This window comes from Bos grunniens, chromosome 3, assembly GCF_055505025.1.
Source record: "Bos grunniens cultivar Pamir isolate PY7600 chromosome 3, Bosgru_T2T1.0, whole genome shotgun sequence".
Lineage (NCBI taxonomy): Eukaryota > Metazoa > Chordata > Mammalia > Artiodactyla > Bovidae > Bos > Bos grunniens.
In genome coordinates, this window is record NC_141167.1 from 55,707,188 (window position 1) to 55,725,467 (window position 18,280).

Here is an 18,280-nt window from a genome sequence, read left to right on the forward strand (position 1 = left end):
ATAGTGAAAGTCCATAATGTTTCACTTTCAAAGGGCTTACAGTCTCCTGGAAGAGACAGATCTGAATCAGTTATGAATATGTCATTCAAACTAACATCTTTGTAACTATAAACAGAGGAAAGTCTTCAAACATAAAAAAAAAGGCTTCTATGTAGGCATATAACAAAAAGATTTAAAAAGGCCAATGAGTCAAGGACAGCTTTTCCTCAGAAAGTGTTGCTTGAATTGGTATCTGAAAGGAACTCACAGGATGAAGAACAGTGAGGAAAGCTATGAAGAGTGTTTTAGTGTAGAGGTACTGAGAAGGACAGGTTCAAAGAACTACTGAGAAACTGTAAAGCAGTCAGTGTTATTAAAACACAAAAGCCCGTGGGAGAGATGAGGCTAATAGGCAGCTGGAGGCCAGAACATGCAGTGCCTCCCAGGGAAAGTGTCCACTTTATTCTTATTTGCTGGGACCCAGTATTTGTTACTTCTGTTACCAAGTGTTCTGCTCAATGTAGAATTTACTTGAGTCTTTTATTTGTTTCAGTCGTGTCTGACTCTCTGTGACCCCAGAGATGTCAGCCCACCAGGCTTCCCCGTCCCTGGGATTCTCCAAGCAAGAACACTGGAGTGGGTTGCTATTTCCTTCTCCAATGCATGAAAGTGAAAAGTGAAAGTGGAGTCGCTCAGTCGTGTCCGACTCTTAGCAACCTCATGGACTGCAGCCTACCAGGCTCCTCCGTCCATGGGATTTTCCAGGCAAGAGTACTTTATTTGTTTACATCCTATTGAGATAGGCTCATACAGGTCTGGAAAGCTCCAGCTTCTGCCATGGCTCCTGGGTACCACGTGAGTCCTGTGTGTAGTGACTCTTCTAATTTCAAATGTGCCTAAATATGGAAGATAACCAGCAACATCCTGCCTCTCTTTCCAGACCCCATCTAGATACGACATAAGCATCACCTTTCACTCAAATAGGCTCAGGCACAAGTGGCTAGGGACAGCCACTCCCTTCATAAATCAGGGGTAGTGGAAGAAGGATTCAAAACATTTATCATTGTGAATCTATTATTATCATACAAAATGTCTATCAAGTGCATGGTGCTCTATTCCAAATACATGTAGATACTCTGTAGAAAAAAAAAAAAAAACTACTTTTGAATAGAGCTGTTTTATAGGTCCACCAATACAGTGAACTTTTCTGAAATATTTTTATTACCTACTTTTCACTTCAAAAGGGTCCTTACTTTGACTACAAATAACCTTATCATTGGCTTTCCTTAAGGTTTTAGACTTGACCCCAAGAACAAGATGAAGCCAAAAAGATGTAAACAGGGGGTGAAGAAATGTTCTGATTTGCTTTTCCATGATTTTGTGGTGGTGGTCTAGTCACTTAGCTGTGTCAAACTCTGTGACCGCAAGGACTGTCGCCTGCCAGGCTCCTCTGTCCATGGGATTTCACAGGCAAGAATACTGGAATGGTTTGCCATTTCCTTTTCCAGGGGATCTTCCTGACCCAGGGATCGAACCCAGGTCTTTTGGAATTGCAGGCAGATTCTTTACTGTGTGAGGTACCATGATGCTACCTCAAGCTTACAGATGTGTTGTCTTTGAGTTGTTCATGTGTACACGTCCACCTGATACACTGTTTCGGGAGCAAGGTCTTTCTATTTACACATTCTCAGTTCTTAGCACACCTTAGCTGGGGCTTTAATACTTGATAAAGTTTTGCCTTATTCTGAAATAGTCTAAATATTGTATCTATTTTCTCCCCAGGTTATTTTTTTCTTCCAATACTCCTTGAACTTTTATTTAGATTTAATACTACCTATATTGATAGTTTAAAAAATCATATAGATTCTTCAAAGAATTCAAAAGAACAAATTATTTTTTCTAAAGAAAATAAATCTTCTAATCAGAAGTATGGAATTGGGACTTACCTGATGATTCAGTGGTTAAGAACCCACCTTCCAATGCAGGGGGCATGGGTTTGATCTCTGGTTGGGAAACTAAGATCCCACATGCCATGGGGCTACTGAGTCCCTGTGTGGTTTAGAGCCCTCACTCCAACACTAGGGAAAGCCCATGTGCCACAATGGAAAAGATCCCCCATGCTGCAACTAAGGCCCAACATGACCAAAAAAAAAAACATTAAAAAGAAAAAAAAAAAAAAGAAGTATGGAATTAAGGACAATAAATTAGGCTGAAAGACTAAGCTTACCTTTCAGCTTTTTTGAAATGCAAGAAAATGAGAAAGGAATTTGAGTTAATCAGATGTCATACAGGGTACTGAAAATTGCTTACTGATGAATATCAATTAAAAGAAAAGTAAATATCCAAACTACAGTTCATAAACTGATCTATAGTCTGATATAGTCAGGATTTCTGGTAGGATATTTTGATTAGTTGCTAGATATGCTTGGCAAGTATTTAGAAAAAGTAATGTAAAATGAGGGAAGAGACATTTGATGAGAGGAAAAGGACTTTATTTTGATATCTTCCCTGTAAGAATTGAAAGCTTATGAATAATTTTTAGAAGGTTTGCAATTGCTGGGTCTCTGACAACTCACCCTGAAACGATTTGTGGAATCTGGGAGACGGGAACAAGGTTTTCATGGATCTAACAAAGATCTACTCCCTTCAACCTCTTGGGCAAGGAAAGATGAAAGAATGTGTGATAGGGAAACGGCACAGAATGTAAATTTGGAATCTTGAGTTTGCCTCTACCACTTAGTACCACTTAGTAGCTGCTGCTGCTGCTAAGTCGCTTCAGTTGTGTCTGACTCTGTGCAACCCCACAGACTGCAGCCCACCAGGCTCCGCCCTCCCTGGGATTCTCCAGGCAAGAACACTGGAGTGGGTTGCCATTTCCTTCTCCAATGCATGAAAGTGAGAAGTGAAAGTGAAGTCGCTCAGTCATGTCCGACTCCATGTGACCCCATAGACAGCACCCTACCAGGCTCCGCTGTCCATGGGATTTTCCAGGCAAGCGTACTGGAGTGGGTTGCCATTGCCTTCTCCCTCAGTAGCTGGGTGATCCTAAATAAGTTGCTTAAAGTCTCTTAAGATTCCACTTATTTAAAATATACACAAAATGGTGGCTCTTACTCAAAGTGTGAATGAAACTCTAATGAAAAAATGCTGTGCCCTAACACTGACAGACTTGGGCTCTCTTTTTGAACAGATACCATCAGGAGGCATGTTTTTTTCATCAGAAGGAATTGTAAATGTTCCTTTCTTGGGAAACCCTGAAACTAGACACAACATTTTTATGTGAAAAACAGAAATCAGGACAGCCACACAGAGAGTCCATTCTCTCAGAATATTTTATATTTTGCAGGGAGTACTGAAGGAGACAGAGCAACATGATAAATACTTATAGGGAAGACTAAACATTTTCAGATGTGTAGAACAAGAGCTCAGCAAATGCTAACAAAGACTGATTCAAAGAAGGGCTGACTCTTTTGCAAGCCAGCTTGGGTAAGGACTCTGTGTTACACTCAGAGGATGAGCAGAGGTAGAAGAATGATCAGAATATGTAGTGTGCTCTTGGCTAAATTTAAGGATTTTTATGTATTCTAGTGAGTAGAAGCTTGAAGATTTCATCTGTTAGATACATAAGAATGTACATAATTTGCTTTCGTGTAATCAGTTCTTCTCAAGGAATTAGTATACTTCTTTAAAAAGCTATAAATAGCAGAATCCCCATAGGTATTTACAAATAGATAAGTCAAGATTATAGTTACTAGATCTAGCAAAAATCTAGTAATACATTATCTCTTATTACATGCTATTACTATCTTAATTTTGATATATTACTGAAGCTTTTGGGAGGATTAACTGAAATGCTAAAAGGGTTGTGTAAAGATTAAGAGATTAAACGAATGTAAAGTGAATAATAATTCTAATGACTATCTTGCTGTACCAGCATTCTTACTGTTTTCCTTTCAGCATTTCATTATGTAATATCCCTCGATGTAAAGCTGCACTTACACAAAAGCAACAGTGATAAACTTCAACTTGGCTGGTAATTTCTAATTGGGCTTGAGAGATTCAAAGGATTTCTCTTTCAATATTATTTTTGATCTCCAATTTTTATAAAGTTATTCAATTTTTATGAAATTTTCTAGAACAAGTACCTAGTAGATTATCTACAAAAGGTATTTCCATTAAGAATATAACCCCCATGAACAGGAATACACTGAAAATTACAAATGTATTATTTATGTTATTCTTTTAGCTCCGCATTTTCTTTTTAAAAATTCTAGCTACCTGTTATAAGAAGGTCAGGATAATATTAAAAAAAAAGCTAAATGTTATAGGCTCTGAAGTTCTTAATAACACATAATATGGTGAAAATGATAGAATACTGAACCACAGAGGTCACTAAAAGATGCAGTTAACAAATATGATGCCATTAAATTAAAACATGTAATTAAAATGTTATCCCCACCATTTAAAATTTACAATGAATAGTGTTTCTAATATAGCTTCGATGGGGTCATCTAAAGGACATTGCCCAAGCTATGATTTCAATTCCTTTTCTTATATTTACGCCAATTAAAGAAAGCTGCAAATGCACTCCTATAAAAGAAACTTATAATCCAATGTAGGATAGTAGCTCCCAATCAAGAGAATGAGGAATATGGCCCTCAAAGGACATTTTGTTATTTTTGGAGACCGTTTTGTTTGTCATACCTCGCTGGTGTGTGAGCTGGTGCTACTGGCATCTGGTGAGTAGAAGTCAGAGATGATACTAAACTTCTATAAAGCAAAGGCTCCATAACAAAGATCTGGTCCTAAGTGTCAACAATGCCACTGTTACAGAATCCTGGTCCATTATAATTCGTCCTTTCAGTTTATATATTCCAATATAGCCATAAAATAACCACAGTAGATTTTGCCAATCTAATATTGGCAAAATGTCAGAAAATGGCTATTCTTATAATTTGTCAATGAAAGTGGAATATCAATTGAAGTAATGTTTTGGAGGCAATTCGTAACTTTAAAAATCTTCTTCTACTTGACTTTGTACTTTTCTTTTTAACTTGAAGTTTAGCTGAATTACAATGTTACATTGTTACAGGAAAGAACTGACTCCAAGTTGGATCTGTTTCTTTTACTTTAATCTTGACTTCTGGCTGCTTTTGTTCACTAAAAGGATACTGTCCATACATAATGGCCTGTCTTGGGGAACCCTGCCCCTCTACCTGAATGTTAAACCAAAATGCCTTTGTATGGGACCTTGTCTACCTGTGGATGGCTACAGGAAGGAAGAAATTAACACATCCCTTCCCAGAAATTGGCCATTCCAGGAGATATCTGCAAGATTAATGATCCTTTTACTTTTCTTCCTCACCTCCTACCCCCTACCTCTGTTCTATAAAAGAACCTGACATCCAGCACTGATAAAATAGTTATTTGGAGACATTAGTCTCCCATAGTGTCATTCAGCTGGTTTTCCGACTAAAGTCATATTCCTTGCCTTAACATTTTGTATGTCGACTTACTGATCTGTCACATGGCAAGCAGAGTGAGCTTGGACTCAATAACAGTTTCAGGTGTACAACACAGCAATTTGATAATTTTGTATCTTAAGTACCATACAGAGTTATTGTAATATAATTGACTATATTCCTGTGTTGCACATTTTACTTCTAAGAAGCATGTCCTAACAAATTTATGTAATGGATATATGTAATTGTATTGAAATAGCCATTCTCTTACATGAACAAGTGTTCAATAAGGAAGTTAAATAAAAGAGGATACTCATAATATGCAATGATAAAAAATGGTAGAATTGTATATTCTAACAAAAAACAATGAATATGATATATTACAGGTTATATGAATTTATAATTCATATATTTATAATAATATTTATAATCAAATTCATTGCTTACATTTATACATATGTATGGGAATAAGACCACCTGATCTGCCTCTTGAGAAATTTGTATGTAGATCAGGAAGCAACAGTTAGAACTGGACATGGAACAACAGACTGGTTCCAAATAGGAAAAGGAGTTCGTTAAGGCTGTGTATTGTCACCCTGTGTATTTAACTTATATGCAGAGTACATCATGAGAAACGCTGGACTGGAAGAAACACAAGCTGGAATTAAGATTGCGGGGAGAAATATCAATAACCTCAGATATGCAGATGACACTACCCTTATGGCAGAAAGTGAAGAGGAACTAAAAAGCCTCTTGATGAAGGTGAAAGTGGAGAGTGAAAAAGTGGGCTTAAAGCTCAACATTCAGAAAACAAAGATCATGGCATCCGGTCCCATCACTTCATGGGAAATAGATGGGGAAACAGTGGAAACAGTGGAAACAGTGGCAGACTTTATTTTTCTGGGCTCCAAAATCACTGCAGATGGTGACTGCAGCCATGAAATTAAAAGACGCTTACTCCTTGGAAGGAAAGTTATGTCCAACCTAGATAGCATATTCAAAAGCAGAGACATTACTTTGCCAACAAAGGTTCGTCTAGTCAAGGCTATGGTTTTTCCTGTGGTCATGTATGGATGTGAGAGTTGGACGGTGAAGAAGGCTGAGCACTGAAGAATTGATGCTTTTGAACTGTGGTGTTGGAGAAGACTCTTGAGAGTCCCTTGGACTGCAAGGAGATCCAACCAGTCCATTCTAAAAGAGATCAGCCCTGGGTGTTCCTTAGAAGGAATGATGCTAAAGCTGAAACTCCAGTACTTTGGCCACCTCATGCAAAGAACTGACTCATTGGAAAAGACTCTGGTGCTGGGAGGGATTGGGGGCAAGAGGAGAAGGGGACGACAGAGGATGAGATGGCTGGATGGCATCACTGACTCGATGGACGTGACTCTCAGTGAACTCCGGGACTTGGTGATGGACAGGGAGGCCTGGCGTGCTGCAATTCATGGGGTCGCAAAGAGTTGGACAGGACTGAGTGACTGATCTGATATGATGTGCACATATATGTGTATATATATATTTATGTGTGCATGTACGCATAGCAAAAGTCAGGGAGGATACAAAGTAAAAATTAAGAAAAAGAGTCAGTCATGGAGCATGTTTTGAAATGTTCACTTTTTACTTTAGAAAGTTTAATATTTACATTTCTTTCAAGTGTGGGAGATTTGTGAAATTTTAAAAAATGCAATAAGAATATATCACATAATAATAAGTACACATAGAGATGATCTGTTTGTAAGGGCTATGTGAGGAATTCATTTTTGAGTAGGTTTTAATTAGTATTTCCTGGTGAAAGGGAATTAAAAGACAATTTGGAACAATTAGAGGAGACCTCCACAAAAAACTGAGTGGAACTCTGGGCAACCTAAAGAGAAATGGGTAAAGCAGCAATGTAAAAACACTCAGTTATAAGAGTTGTGATTTAAATTCAAATGAAAGCTCTCATTTTTTTAAAAAAGAAAATGCCTTAATTGGACACAGCTTAATTAGCATTTGCCTCAATCAAGCAAATTAAATTCTTTAATACTGAATATAGGAAACTTCAATTTCTACTTAAAAGTTAAATTATTTTTACAAACTTTTTTTTATATTTGTGTACTTGAATCTAATCATTTGCACAGTTTTAGTTAAAAGAATTCAGCATGAGAGATTAAAAATACTGAAGAAAGAAAATAAATTATGAAATTATCTTCAGTTTGCAGCTTGCTTTACAAAGATTTAGAAATCTCTTTCTTGTACAGCTCAGTCTTTCAAAAGCATGGCTCGGCCTTTTCATGTCTAGTTATAACCTTAACATTGTAAAGGTAGCAATTCATAGATAGAATCATGGGGTCAGCAGTTCATACTTCAGAATTCTAAGAGATCCTTAATAATAATGAGTCAACACCTGAGGAATTACATTCATTTGATCAATGCAGAAATGTTGCTGCTCAAATACCTAAGTAGTTAAAAAACAATATATCAAGGAGTAGAAAAATCCACCAGCACCGGAACTATACCTATTTACATATTGTCTTAAAGGTATTATTATTATAACCCCAAACCAGACATGCCCCAGGGCTCCATTCATAAAAATAAGCAAATATAATTTACTGGGAACTAGTTCTTAGTCTTCAGAAAAAATAAAAGCATTCCATGTAAGAATTAAAGTCATTGTCAATTGTTCTATTAAAATGTTGTTTACAAGTGCAAGTCTTCCCAGATTTGTTCAGAGAAAGCTGTGAAAGCAATCTTATCTCCCATTTAAAGGCATGCACAGCAAAGTCACCACAAATTTTCTATTTAAATTTGAAGACTTCCTTGTATTTTATCTTTATTCTGGAAAAAAATATACTATTTATCCTATTAAATTTCTACTGCTTTTCTTTAAGATATTTCACATTTTATTTCATTTCAGTTATGTTTTCCAGTAGAGTGTACTAAAGAATTTTAACCAAGTCCATATAACAAATACATTTATTACAATATAACACCTTGCTATAGTCAAACAAATGATGTCGTATCTTTACCACTATTTAAAAATTAGTGGTGAATTATGCTTATCTATGGGCTTCCCTGATGGCTCAGACAGTATAGAATTTGCCTGAAATGCAGGAAAGCTGAGTTCGATCTCCGGGTTAGGAAGATCCCTTGGAGAAGGGCATGGCAACCCACTTGAGTATTCTTGCCTGGAGAATTCCATGGACAGAGGAGCCTGGTGGGCTATAGTCCATGGGGTTGCAAAGAGTCAGACACAACACTTTCACTTTCACATGCTTATGTATATGTATACACACACACACTATATTGGCCAAACATACATTCTGTGGCATACAGATTTTTGTTGTGCAAATGATGGTTTTAAAATCAGGGTTTTAATTTAATTTTTAATATAAAAGGTAAAGCTAAGAAAGCCAAGATTGTCCTCCAAATTATTGTGTGTTTTACTGTTTTAATTTTTAAAGAACAGATTTTTTTTTCCCTAAAAAATTGTTTGGTATTTACTGTATCTTTTGTGTTGGACTGGCCATCATTATCTTCATTTTACGTGTTAGGAATCCAGAACACATGTCTTAAGAAAGATTTCTTAAGAAAGCTCACAGGGTGCTTCTTCCTGCCTCTTTTATTATCATGGTCTTCATTTATGAATCAACTAAAATAGATAATTATTAAGGACTTCCTACCTTCTGTGTTCTGGAGTAACCAAAGAGAGGGCTGATAGTTTTACAGTGTAGAGTCCAATCATGCACAGAATGTATTGTGAATGTTGCTCTGTAGAGAATTCATTTGCAACTCATTGGGCTGTGGTCCCTAAGGTCAGGCAACCAGTGGCATCGATTATTGAACAAGTTATGGTTAGTGAACCAAGAGACTCACAGCTCTTTGTTTGGGTGTTTGTACATTGGAGATAAGAAGTGTAATGCACAGAGAAAGTTACCATGTGAAACCAAACAAAGCATTAAAAGTACTCTTCAGGGTTTGAGTCAAAGTTCTGTGGGATCATGTTGAAGAAAGGATCAAACTGATTTCAGGCATCACAAGGTGGTAGGATTATTGACTGAAAAGAATCAAGGAAATAGCCAAGGAACAGTAAATATTCTAAAGAGGATAATGTTTTTATAAGAGTTGTTTAGTGGAGACATGCAGTGTGAAAAAGGACTGAAAATAGACAGGGCTCAGCTAAACTACTGATAACTTTATATACCAGTCTATGGTATTTGAAACGTGGTGGTGGTTTAGTTGCTAAAGTCGTGTCCAACTCTTTTGCAACCCCATGGACTGTAGCCCACCAGGCTCCTCTGTCCATTGAATTTCTCAAGCAAGAATACTGCAGTGGGTTGCCACTTCCTTCTCCAGCAGATCTTTCCAACCCAGGGATCAAACTCATGTCTCCTGCATTGCTGGCAGATTCTTTACTGCTGAGCCACAGGGAAGCCCTATTTGAACTATGCTGCTGCTGCTGCTAAGTTGCTTTAGTGTGTCTGACTCTGTGTGACCCCATAGACAGCAGCCCACTAGGCTCCGAACTATAGGTCAAGGGAAACTATTGGGACTGAGATGAAGAAAGTAGGGCATGGATTCAAATTTATGAACCTGAGTTCCTACTTTATGTACTTTGTGGCTATTTGGCCAATTGTGTAACCACTCAATACTTCAATCTTTCCAACTTGAAAATAAAATACATCACACACATACATTTTTGAGTTGTTAAAGGATTAGATTAAATACACTAACACACTTATTGCCAGGAATAAATGAGCTTAATATTAATGTTCTTATTTTTCTTATAAATAGTTCCCACTATGTGAGCTGAGTTTGGGCCAGTTGATTATGAATAGATTAAAATGAAATGGGAAAGAATGGCATCAGAATGTCAGATTAGAAGGCAACTGCACAAGTGGCAAGTTAAAATTAATCCAGAACTAGTTTCAAGTTCTAGCCTCATTTATTTGTACTGTCTTGGGGCCAATCACTTAGCATTTTGAATCAAATTCTACTTTTCATTAAGTATAAAATGGGACAATAACAATGTGGATGGATGATTTAGGGAGACTGAATACTGAAATATTACCTATCTTTTTAAACTTAGTAGCTGCTCAATAAATTGTAAATTTAAAATTCCTATTATTGTTATTAATACTATAATCTTAAGAGCAGCAGTGACTCAATAGGATAACAAATGTCTGATTATGAAAGCAGAGAAGAAATGGATAAATTCAAGGTGGGAAATTTGATAATTAATGACAGACTTAAGAAGTGATGTATCTATGAAAATATGATTATTGAATATTTTCAGTAACATGGTAATTTTGTGATTTCTGGGATTCCTTATTTACAATAGCAACTATTTTGTCTGTGCCCTTTGTTTCCCTTCAGAAGGAATCTGGCAAGCTTACAGGGCCGCTTAGGAGACACTTAAGTTCGCACTAAGAATCCAACGTGTGTAGAGTAGACTCTGTTTCTCACCCATCCACAGATGAGTTTCTCACCTCACTGGTGTGGTCCAGCCCATGTTGATGTCTCTCAGATCTCACCAGTTATCACTTATATTTAATTATATGTTATGCTTTGCATTTGTTTCAACTTGCTTTCTCCTCACTGATACTAGAGTGGACAGAGCATAATTCTTATATTTCTTTTGTTTTCCCATCATGCCCAGATCACTCACTTAAGATAGTGAACTTAATAATATGGCTGGGCATCCTTTCCTACCAGAATATCCCCTAACAAAGGATGATAATTTTCAATTCAGTAATTCTGTGTAGATGACTGTTAGAGTGGCATGGATGGTTCTAGGATGTGTTCCTCCATTCCTAAAGCTCAGCTCCTCTGCTGCATGGGGCTAGAAGGGTTTGATCAGCTCTTGGTGATGGAGAGAGCTTCATGACATCACTCTGGTTTAGTCTGGTTCTTATTACTGTTGGTAGTCTTGATGTGCTTCCCCTGTGGCTCAGGGATAAAGAATCTGTCTGCTAATGCAGGAGACATGGGTTCAATCCCTGGGTCAGGAAGATCCTCTGGAGGAGGAAATGGCAATCCACTCCAGTATTCTTGCCTGGGAAATACCATGGACAGAGGAGCCTGAAGGGCTACAGTCCATGGAGTCGCAGAAGAATTGGACATGACTTAGCGATTCAACACCAACAATCTTTGTTCATGTGTTGGCCTCCACTTAGATGGTAAGTTCGATCTTAGTGTTTATAGGATTTTATTTCATCTTAACCCCTTCTATTTCAGAGAGCGCTAGCCATGCTACCATTCAACATTCCTGTCCTCAGCCTATTCTCTTGTTGTGTGTAACTTCACTTGACCTGACAACATTCTGTGCATCCCTACAACTTTCCCTCGTCTAAATTTTCTGTACCTACAAGATAGCTGAAACCTTTGTGTGCTACCCCCATCAATTTATTTCCAAGCACACTCTATAATAATCCTTTTCCTCCCTGCTGTCAAGGGAATGGACAATAAGCATGCAATCTGCAGGGAACTAAAAGCAACTCTATGTTCTATGTTCACCCTTGACCCAAAGTCAGGGGAATATGTCAAGGTGTCATAAAAACTGTTCATACTCTACTCTTGTATATCAAGGAGACATTAAAATTCCCCTGGCATTCAACCTGGGATCAGGATGAGAGTTTTTACTATTTTACCATTTCCAATTCCATTGTCTATAGACATTTTACAGTACTGCTCTACAACTCGTCTTCAAGGAGAACTGGGGGGAGCACTTATTTTTTTCCACTGGTAAGGTAAGGAAAATCTTTACACAAAGAACAATGTACTCCCTTACAGGCCAAGGACTCCTAATTCCAAGTCATGACTCTCTCGCCCCCACCACCCCTCAAATCTCCTTACTGGGTTCTAGCTGGTCCTACTGTCTCTTTGTAAGACCCCTGGAAAGTGTCAGGTCCAAATTATTGGGGCTCTTTTTAAAATATCTGGTGCTCAAAATTTCTTTTACTCATTGAACTCAATACTATTCTGGGACAACTCAATACTATTCAGGAAAAGTTTTACTTAATGTATCATACTGCTTTAATAATAATATGCCAGCATTAACACAGAAAGTGAGCTGCTGCTGCTAAGTCACTTAATAATATGCCAGAATTAGCACAGAAAGTGAGATAACTAGAGTAAAGGAATTCACTTTCATTCAATAATTATTTAAAGAATTTCTTCTGTTTTAAATATTTATAAAAGATAAACGGTATTCAGTTTTAGAGCAAAACTAAGGGGCCTGTATGACCCTCTAGTTAAATGGAATGATTAATATACAGAAACTGTATGGAAGACACATTGGTTCATTGATTTCAGACTAGGACAGTGTGACCCTGTTCATTTAGGTTTCTAGGAAAGTTTACAGGACTCATTTTTGGATATCCTTTCTAAAGTCCATCCATCTTACCATAAGAGAATCCAGTTATCTCTCCCATTATAGCAGCAAGAGTAAAAAAATAATTTCAGGGAACACTTTCCATTTCTTACTTTAGAGAAGTATGTTTGTTATTTTTTTCCTGTTTTCAGATAATTCCTAGCTCATACGTTCCTCTAAACTCTAAGGATCACTGATCCAAAGAACTTTCACTTGTACAAAACAGTATCAGAGATGGTCCACTCTGTAGAGAAGGAATAAGTACAATAACAATATATAGATAGGACCTATACACAGAATGCCCATATCAGGGAAACACATGAAAATTCATGGATGGGACATATTCAACCTATATTCTCACATAGTTGAAAATTTTTCAATTCTAAATTAACTCTGAAGCTGTTTTAGCTGAAATCTTGCAAGTATTTTCTTTTTCTATTGCTAGCCTCATTGTCAGAATTATAAACAATTTTTCTGCAATCTTTAGGAAATATAGTCTCTAAATGCACTTTCACTCATGCCATTAAACAATAAACCTTGATAAAAATCCTCTGCTTTGCATTTCAAGTCTTTTTCCATTTAGCAGCTTCCTCACAACCATAAAAGCACATGGGGAAAGACTGAGAGGAAAAAAATTCAAAAAGATATCTAACTTATGGTCAAAACATATGGGACAAAGTTGTCCAAAATATTGTCACAACTCCTCCATTAACAAGTCATTCTATTGTAGAGCAGTCAGACCTCCCAGATTCCCTGACAGACTATTATATTCAGAATGGCTTTGAAAACTTACGGCACTTAGACATGCTCTGGAGACATATAAAAATGTCTTTATTTAGAATGGAACATATAACAGCTGCCAAATTTGTAGGTTTGAAACCACTTCCAATAAGAATTAAAAGGCCCTCTTCCCAACTGAAATAGGGCTATCAATATATGACTTGTCTGCTCATGGGAAATAGTGGGTTCTTGTCTCTGATGTTGCAATTTAGTTTGAAATCACTTTCCTGATGACAGGGTACATAAGGATGATAAAACTATAAAGATGACAGTCTAATCTTCAAAGATCACTGATCATTGATAAAAGATTAAATAACGTAAACATCTGAAATGCCAGATTATCAGCTGGTTGGCACACTCTCAGTACTGAAGTATGCTGAGATACTACTGATAAGTGAAAAATGCTTTTCTTACAAGTAATGCAAAAATACATCCTCCCAAGAGGTGCAAGTGAACTGTAATAGCTTTGAGTTTAAGATGTATATTTTTTCTTATTAGTGAAGCAATGTTTATAGTGTTAATAAATGATTTATAGTAAAGTGCGCAAAATAAATTTTCCTCTCAAAGTGAAGACTGATTGCTGAGAATTTTAAGCACTTTTAAATCAACACTTTTCCGAATTCTAACCGCAATTTTAAAATATACTTACAAGAATGATTAGACAGGCTGGTCCTATAAAACTCCAGATAAAGTTGTTTTCTGTGCTAAGCCAACATCTGAAAAGTAAATAATAGATAAAATCTATACTTATGTTTGTATGTACTTCGACAAAGCAAGAGTTTCAGTGATATACACAGCTTATTCAGAATTGCATATCAAATATTTATGAGAACATCTTAACTTACACTTTGGTGGTGCCATAATATCTGTATCCTAATGATGCTGAAAATCCAACTACCACAGCTGGGCTGAGATAGCCAAAAATATAAAAATTCTTGTGCAAAAATCCTTTGTTATAGATGACTCCTACAACAATGAGATAGAGGTGGATGCCTTCAATGCACATCCATGCAAAGGCAGCTAAAAAGAAGTAGTGCAGCAGCCCGGCAACGATGGAACAGAAGAGCTAGACAACAAAGAAAGAATAAAACCATAAACAATGCTTATTTTAACATTATTGTAACATAAAATATTGACTTTCTCTATAAATTATACTATTTTATATAATGCTTGATCACAGTAAAATATCCTTGTCAGATGTCAAGCTTTTTAATTGTAGCACTTCCACCTGATTTAAAAGAACTGTGCTTCACCGAAGTGCAACACTCATCAGTCCTGTAATAGAATTAAGTTGCTAGTCTTGTCTAGAGATTTATACTTTTTATACACTTATGTGATAAACTGTGGATTGGTCACATGCAACCATGATTATCTCAGTGACTATGCTGTGATTTGAGCTGATTTCTGTTTTGGAGATATCTTTATTTTAATTGTGCTCAAAGAATGAAAATAAATAAGAGAGGGTACTGAATTAATAAAACAAATGAATAAATGATGATATATTTTACAAAAATACCCATTATATATTCACTTTAAGTTACAAGATTAACAGGTACATTTGAGATGGATTTCAGTAAAATGTTATCTATTAGTACTGACTTCATACTTAGAACTATAGTTAGAAATGAAGAAATAACAAATGAAGCAGTTATACATTTCTGTATTAACAGAACTAACACAATTGGGCTTCCCTGGTGGCTCTGATGGTAAAGAATCTGCCCATAATGTGGAAGACCCAGGTTTGATGCCTGGGTCAGGAAGATCCCTTGGAGAAGTAAATGGCAACCCACTCCAGTATTCTTGCCTGGAGTATTCCATGAACAGAGGAGCCTGGTGGGCTACAGTTTATGGGGTCACAAAGAGTCTCACATGACTGAGTGACTAACACACACACACACAACACAATTACTGGTGAGATAACATAATAATATTTAAATACTTACTACACTTAATAGAGTATAAGTCAATCATAAAGAGATTACCTACTAAAATATATTTTAGAGCAGTATATAAGGTTGGAGATGATGATTAAAATCTGGGAACCACTTTAATGAAGAAGTGAAATTTGAAATATGGCTTGAAAATGGGGAGAATTTGACAGGTGAAACATAGAATTGAAAAGAAAGACTGAAAAAAATAGTTTTGTGATGAGGATAATGATGGGATGAAGACAGGGGAATTATGCATTGGAGGATAGTGGGAATACACAAAAATGAATGATGTTATAAATACCATTGAAAAACAAACAAAAACAGAATGGAGTTTACAATTTAGCATATATTATATTAAATAGGTGCTTTGTGGCATCTACTTCAGAAGAGAACATTGATAACTGATGGTTACCTCCACTACTTGGAAGATCACTAAAAAGAATGGAAATATGGAGGCAACTGAAGGTTCTGTGGTCATGTTGATGTATTTCTCTGGTCTCCAGCTGCAGAGTGGGCTGCAGCAGCTGCATAGGAAAGCCACTGATGTGCCCGGGATTTCTGATGGCTGTTGTTGTTATTCACTCGCTAAGTCATGTCAGACTTGGTGAGACCCCCAAGGACTGCAGCATGTCAGGCTTCCCTTTCCTTTATTATCTCCCAGAGTTTGCTCAAATCCATATCCATTGAGTTGGTGATGCCATCCAAGCATCTCATCCTCTGCTGCCCCCTTCTCCTTTTGCCTTCAATCTTTCCCAGCATCAGAGTCTCTTACAATGAGTTGGCTCTTCCCATCAGGTGGCCCAAGTACTGGGGCTTCACCTTCTGCATCGGTCCTTTCAATGAATATTCAGGGTTGGTTTCCTTTAGGACTGACCGCTGATAGCCATTAACTGAGCACAGCAAGACATTACTCTTCTTGAGAGACTTGCCATGTGACTTTGGTTGAGGGTCTTCTGAAAGGACTACTTCACAGGCAAGCTGAGCTTTCCTCAACTGCCCTGCTTTCTAAAGTGTTTCTGTGCATGGCAAATCACTTCAGTTGTGTCCAACTATTTGCGACCTCATGGACTGTAATCCATCAGATTCCTCTGTGAGGGATTCTCCAGGCAAGAATACTGGAGTGGGTTTCCACACCATCTCCTCCAGGGGATCTTTCTGACCCAGGGATGGACCTTGCATCTCTCACATCTCCTGCATTGTCAGGTGGGTTCTTTACCACTGGCAAGCCCAAGGTGCTTCTACTTCTACCACTAGTCCTTTCTTCCTTCTTTCCTTCTTCACTCAGGCTCAGACCTGCATCTCGGCCTGATGGCTCTCCATGTCTTTATCTTCCCATCTGCTCTCAGAGTCATTTCACCTAATAAAGTTGTTGCTTCTTTTATCTCACCTTAGGTCAGTCTAAATCAATATGGGAGATATTTGACAAGGCTCTAGATCATTAATGGTGGAAAATGGTTATTATAAAAGTGCAGTTACTAGGCTGAGCTAATTTATCAAATTTCAACCTATGAATTCTAACCTCTTTTGTGTTCTGTCCCTGTCATACGATAAACATTTGTTTTCTAGTATCTTTCTCCCCTCTACTTTTGTTTAATGGCCATGTAGAGACAAACCAAACCAAAACAAAACAAGGTTATTTCTTTTTACAGTTCATCATGAGGGCCACTGTGGTTAATGGAACTAATCATCAAGTTGCTAATATATGTTAGCATTTCAAACTTAGAAAAGCTTTAAGAACAAAGTATATAGTGTGTTTGCTCCACCAAGCCCTTAATTCCAAGTCATGTTTCTATTACATATATATTTAGGAAAGTAAAAATTTAGAAAGCAGAGAGTAAGAGAGATCTACATACCTTATTGGTATTTGTATTTATCCCAACAAGAAAAACAAGTTCAGCAAGGAACAGGCTACAGCAGAGATTTTTGTGAATTGTTGTCCTCGTGCTTTGAATTTCACTGAAGAACCAGAAGGTAAAAATGCATAGGGCAAGGCAAATCAGTGAAATAATTATTCCTAGCTGAGTGATCCTTGTAAGAATATTATAATCTTTAATACCCTAAAGGAAAATAATAATACAGCTGTTAAGAGACTTAACTCAGTAGCTTGTCAAAGGAACTGCAACATATAATGAACTTTCTTTTTCGGTGAAACATTAATCAAACTGTTCCTAAAATGTAAAAATACAAATGTGCATTTAGATGAGAAAACTTTGTACTTCTGAATATGCTTAATATTCACAGAAATCTGATATAAATCACATAGCACTTTAACAGTTCTATAATTAGTGATTTGTTTTCTAAGCATAGTGTATATTAGTATATGGTTTAACAATGTTATCACCATCAGTTTCTTGATATTAGCAAGGCAATTCATTATTGTAATGTGAAAATGGTTAATTAAAGCAGATTTATCAGTGACAAGAATAAGTCTTATTTCTATGCAGTAATTCATTTAAACACATTAAATGAAGGTATCATAAATGCTGCATAAATAGAATAACAAAATAGTATAGGTGAGAGACTTTGAAATGGGAAAGTTTGGTTTCACTCTAACCAGATGGTTTTATATACATAACAGAGGCACCTTAGTTTATTTAACATTCAGAAAAAAATCACCTTTCATTCAGGAAAAAAAAAAAATTTTTATCACTGACATTACGGTTAGGCAGATTTATTTAGTCACAATAAGAATTTGATGAATTCTAAGTTTTGTATAGAAATGAGACTGCAATCTAAAGATTACAAAATAAAAAAATTATACAATGTAAAAGCAAGATATT

At 36.7% G+C, this 18,280-nt stretch overlaps 1 protein-coding gene across 9 annotated transcripts in view; it reads right to left on the reverse strand.

Annotated features, from left to right (window-relative positions):
* ADGRL4 (adhesion G protein-coupled receptor L4) overlaps window positions 1–18,280 on the reverse strand; it is a 144,449-nt gene that overhangs the window by 20,085 nt on the left and 106,084 nt on the right. For all 9 annotated transcript variants that reach the window (XM_086390766.1, XM_086390764.1, XM_086390762.1 and 6 more), the window contains 3 exons: window positions 17,354–17,557; window positions 14,415–14,635; window positions 14,219–14,285 (listed from right to left, as the gene is read on the reverse strand). In XM_086390766.1, coding sequence (XP_086246892.1) covers window positions 14,219–14,285; window positions 14,415–14,635; window positions 17,354–17,557 — 492 coding nt within the window. The remainder of the gene's footprint in view (window positions 1–14,218; window positions 14,286–14,414; window positions 14,636–17,353; window positions 17,558–18,280) is intronic.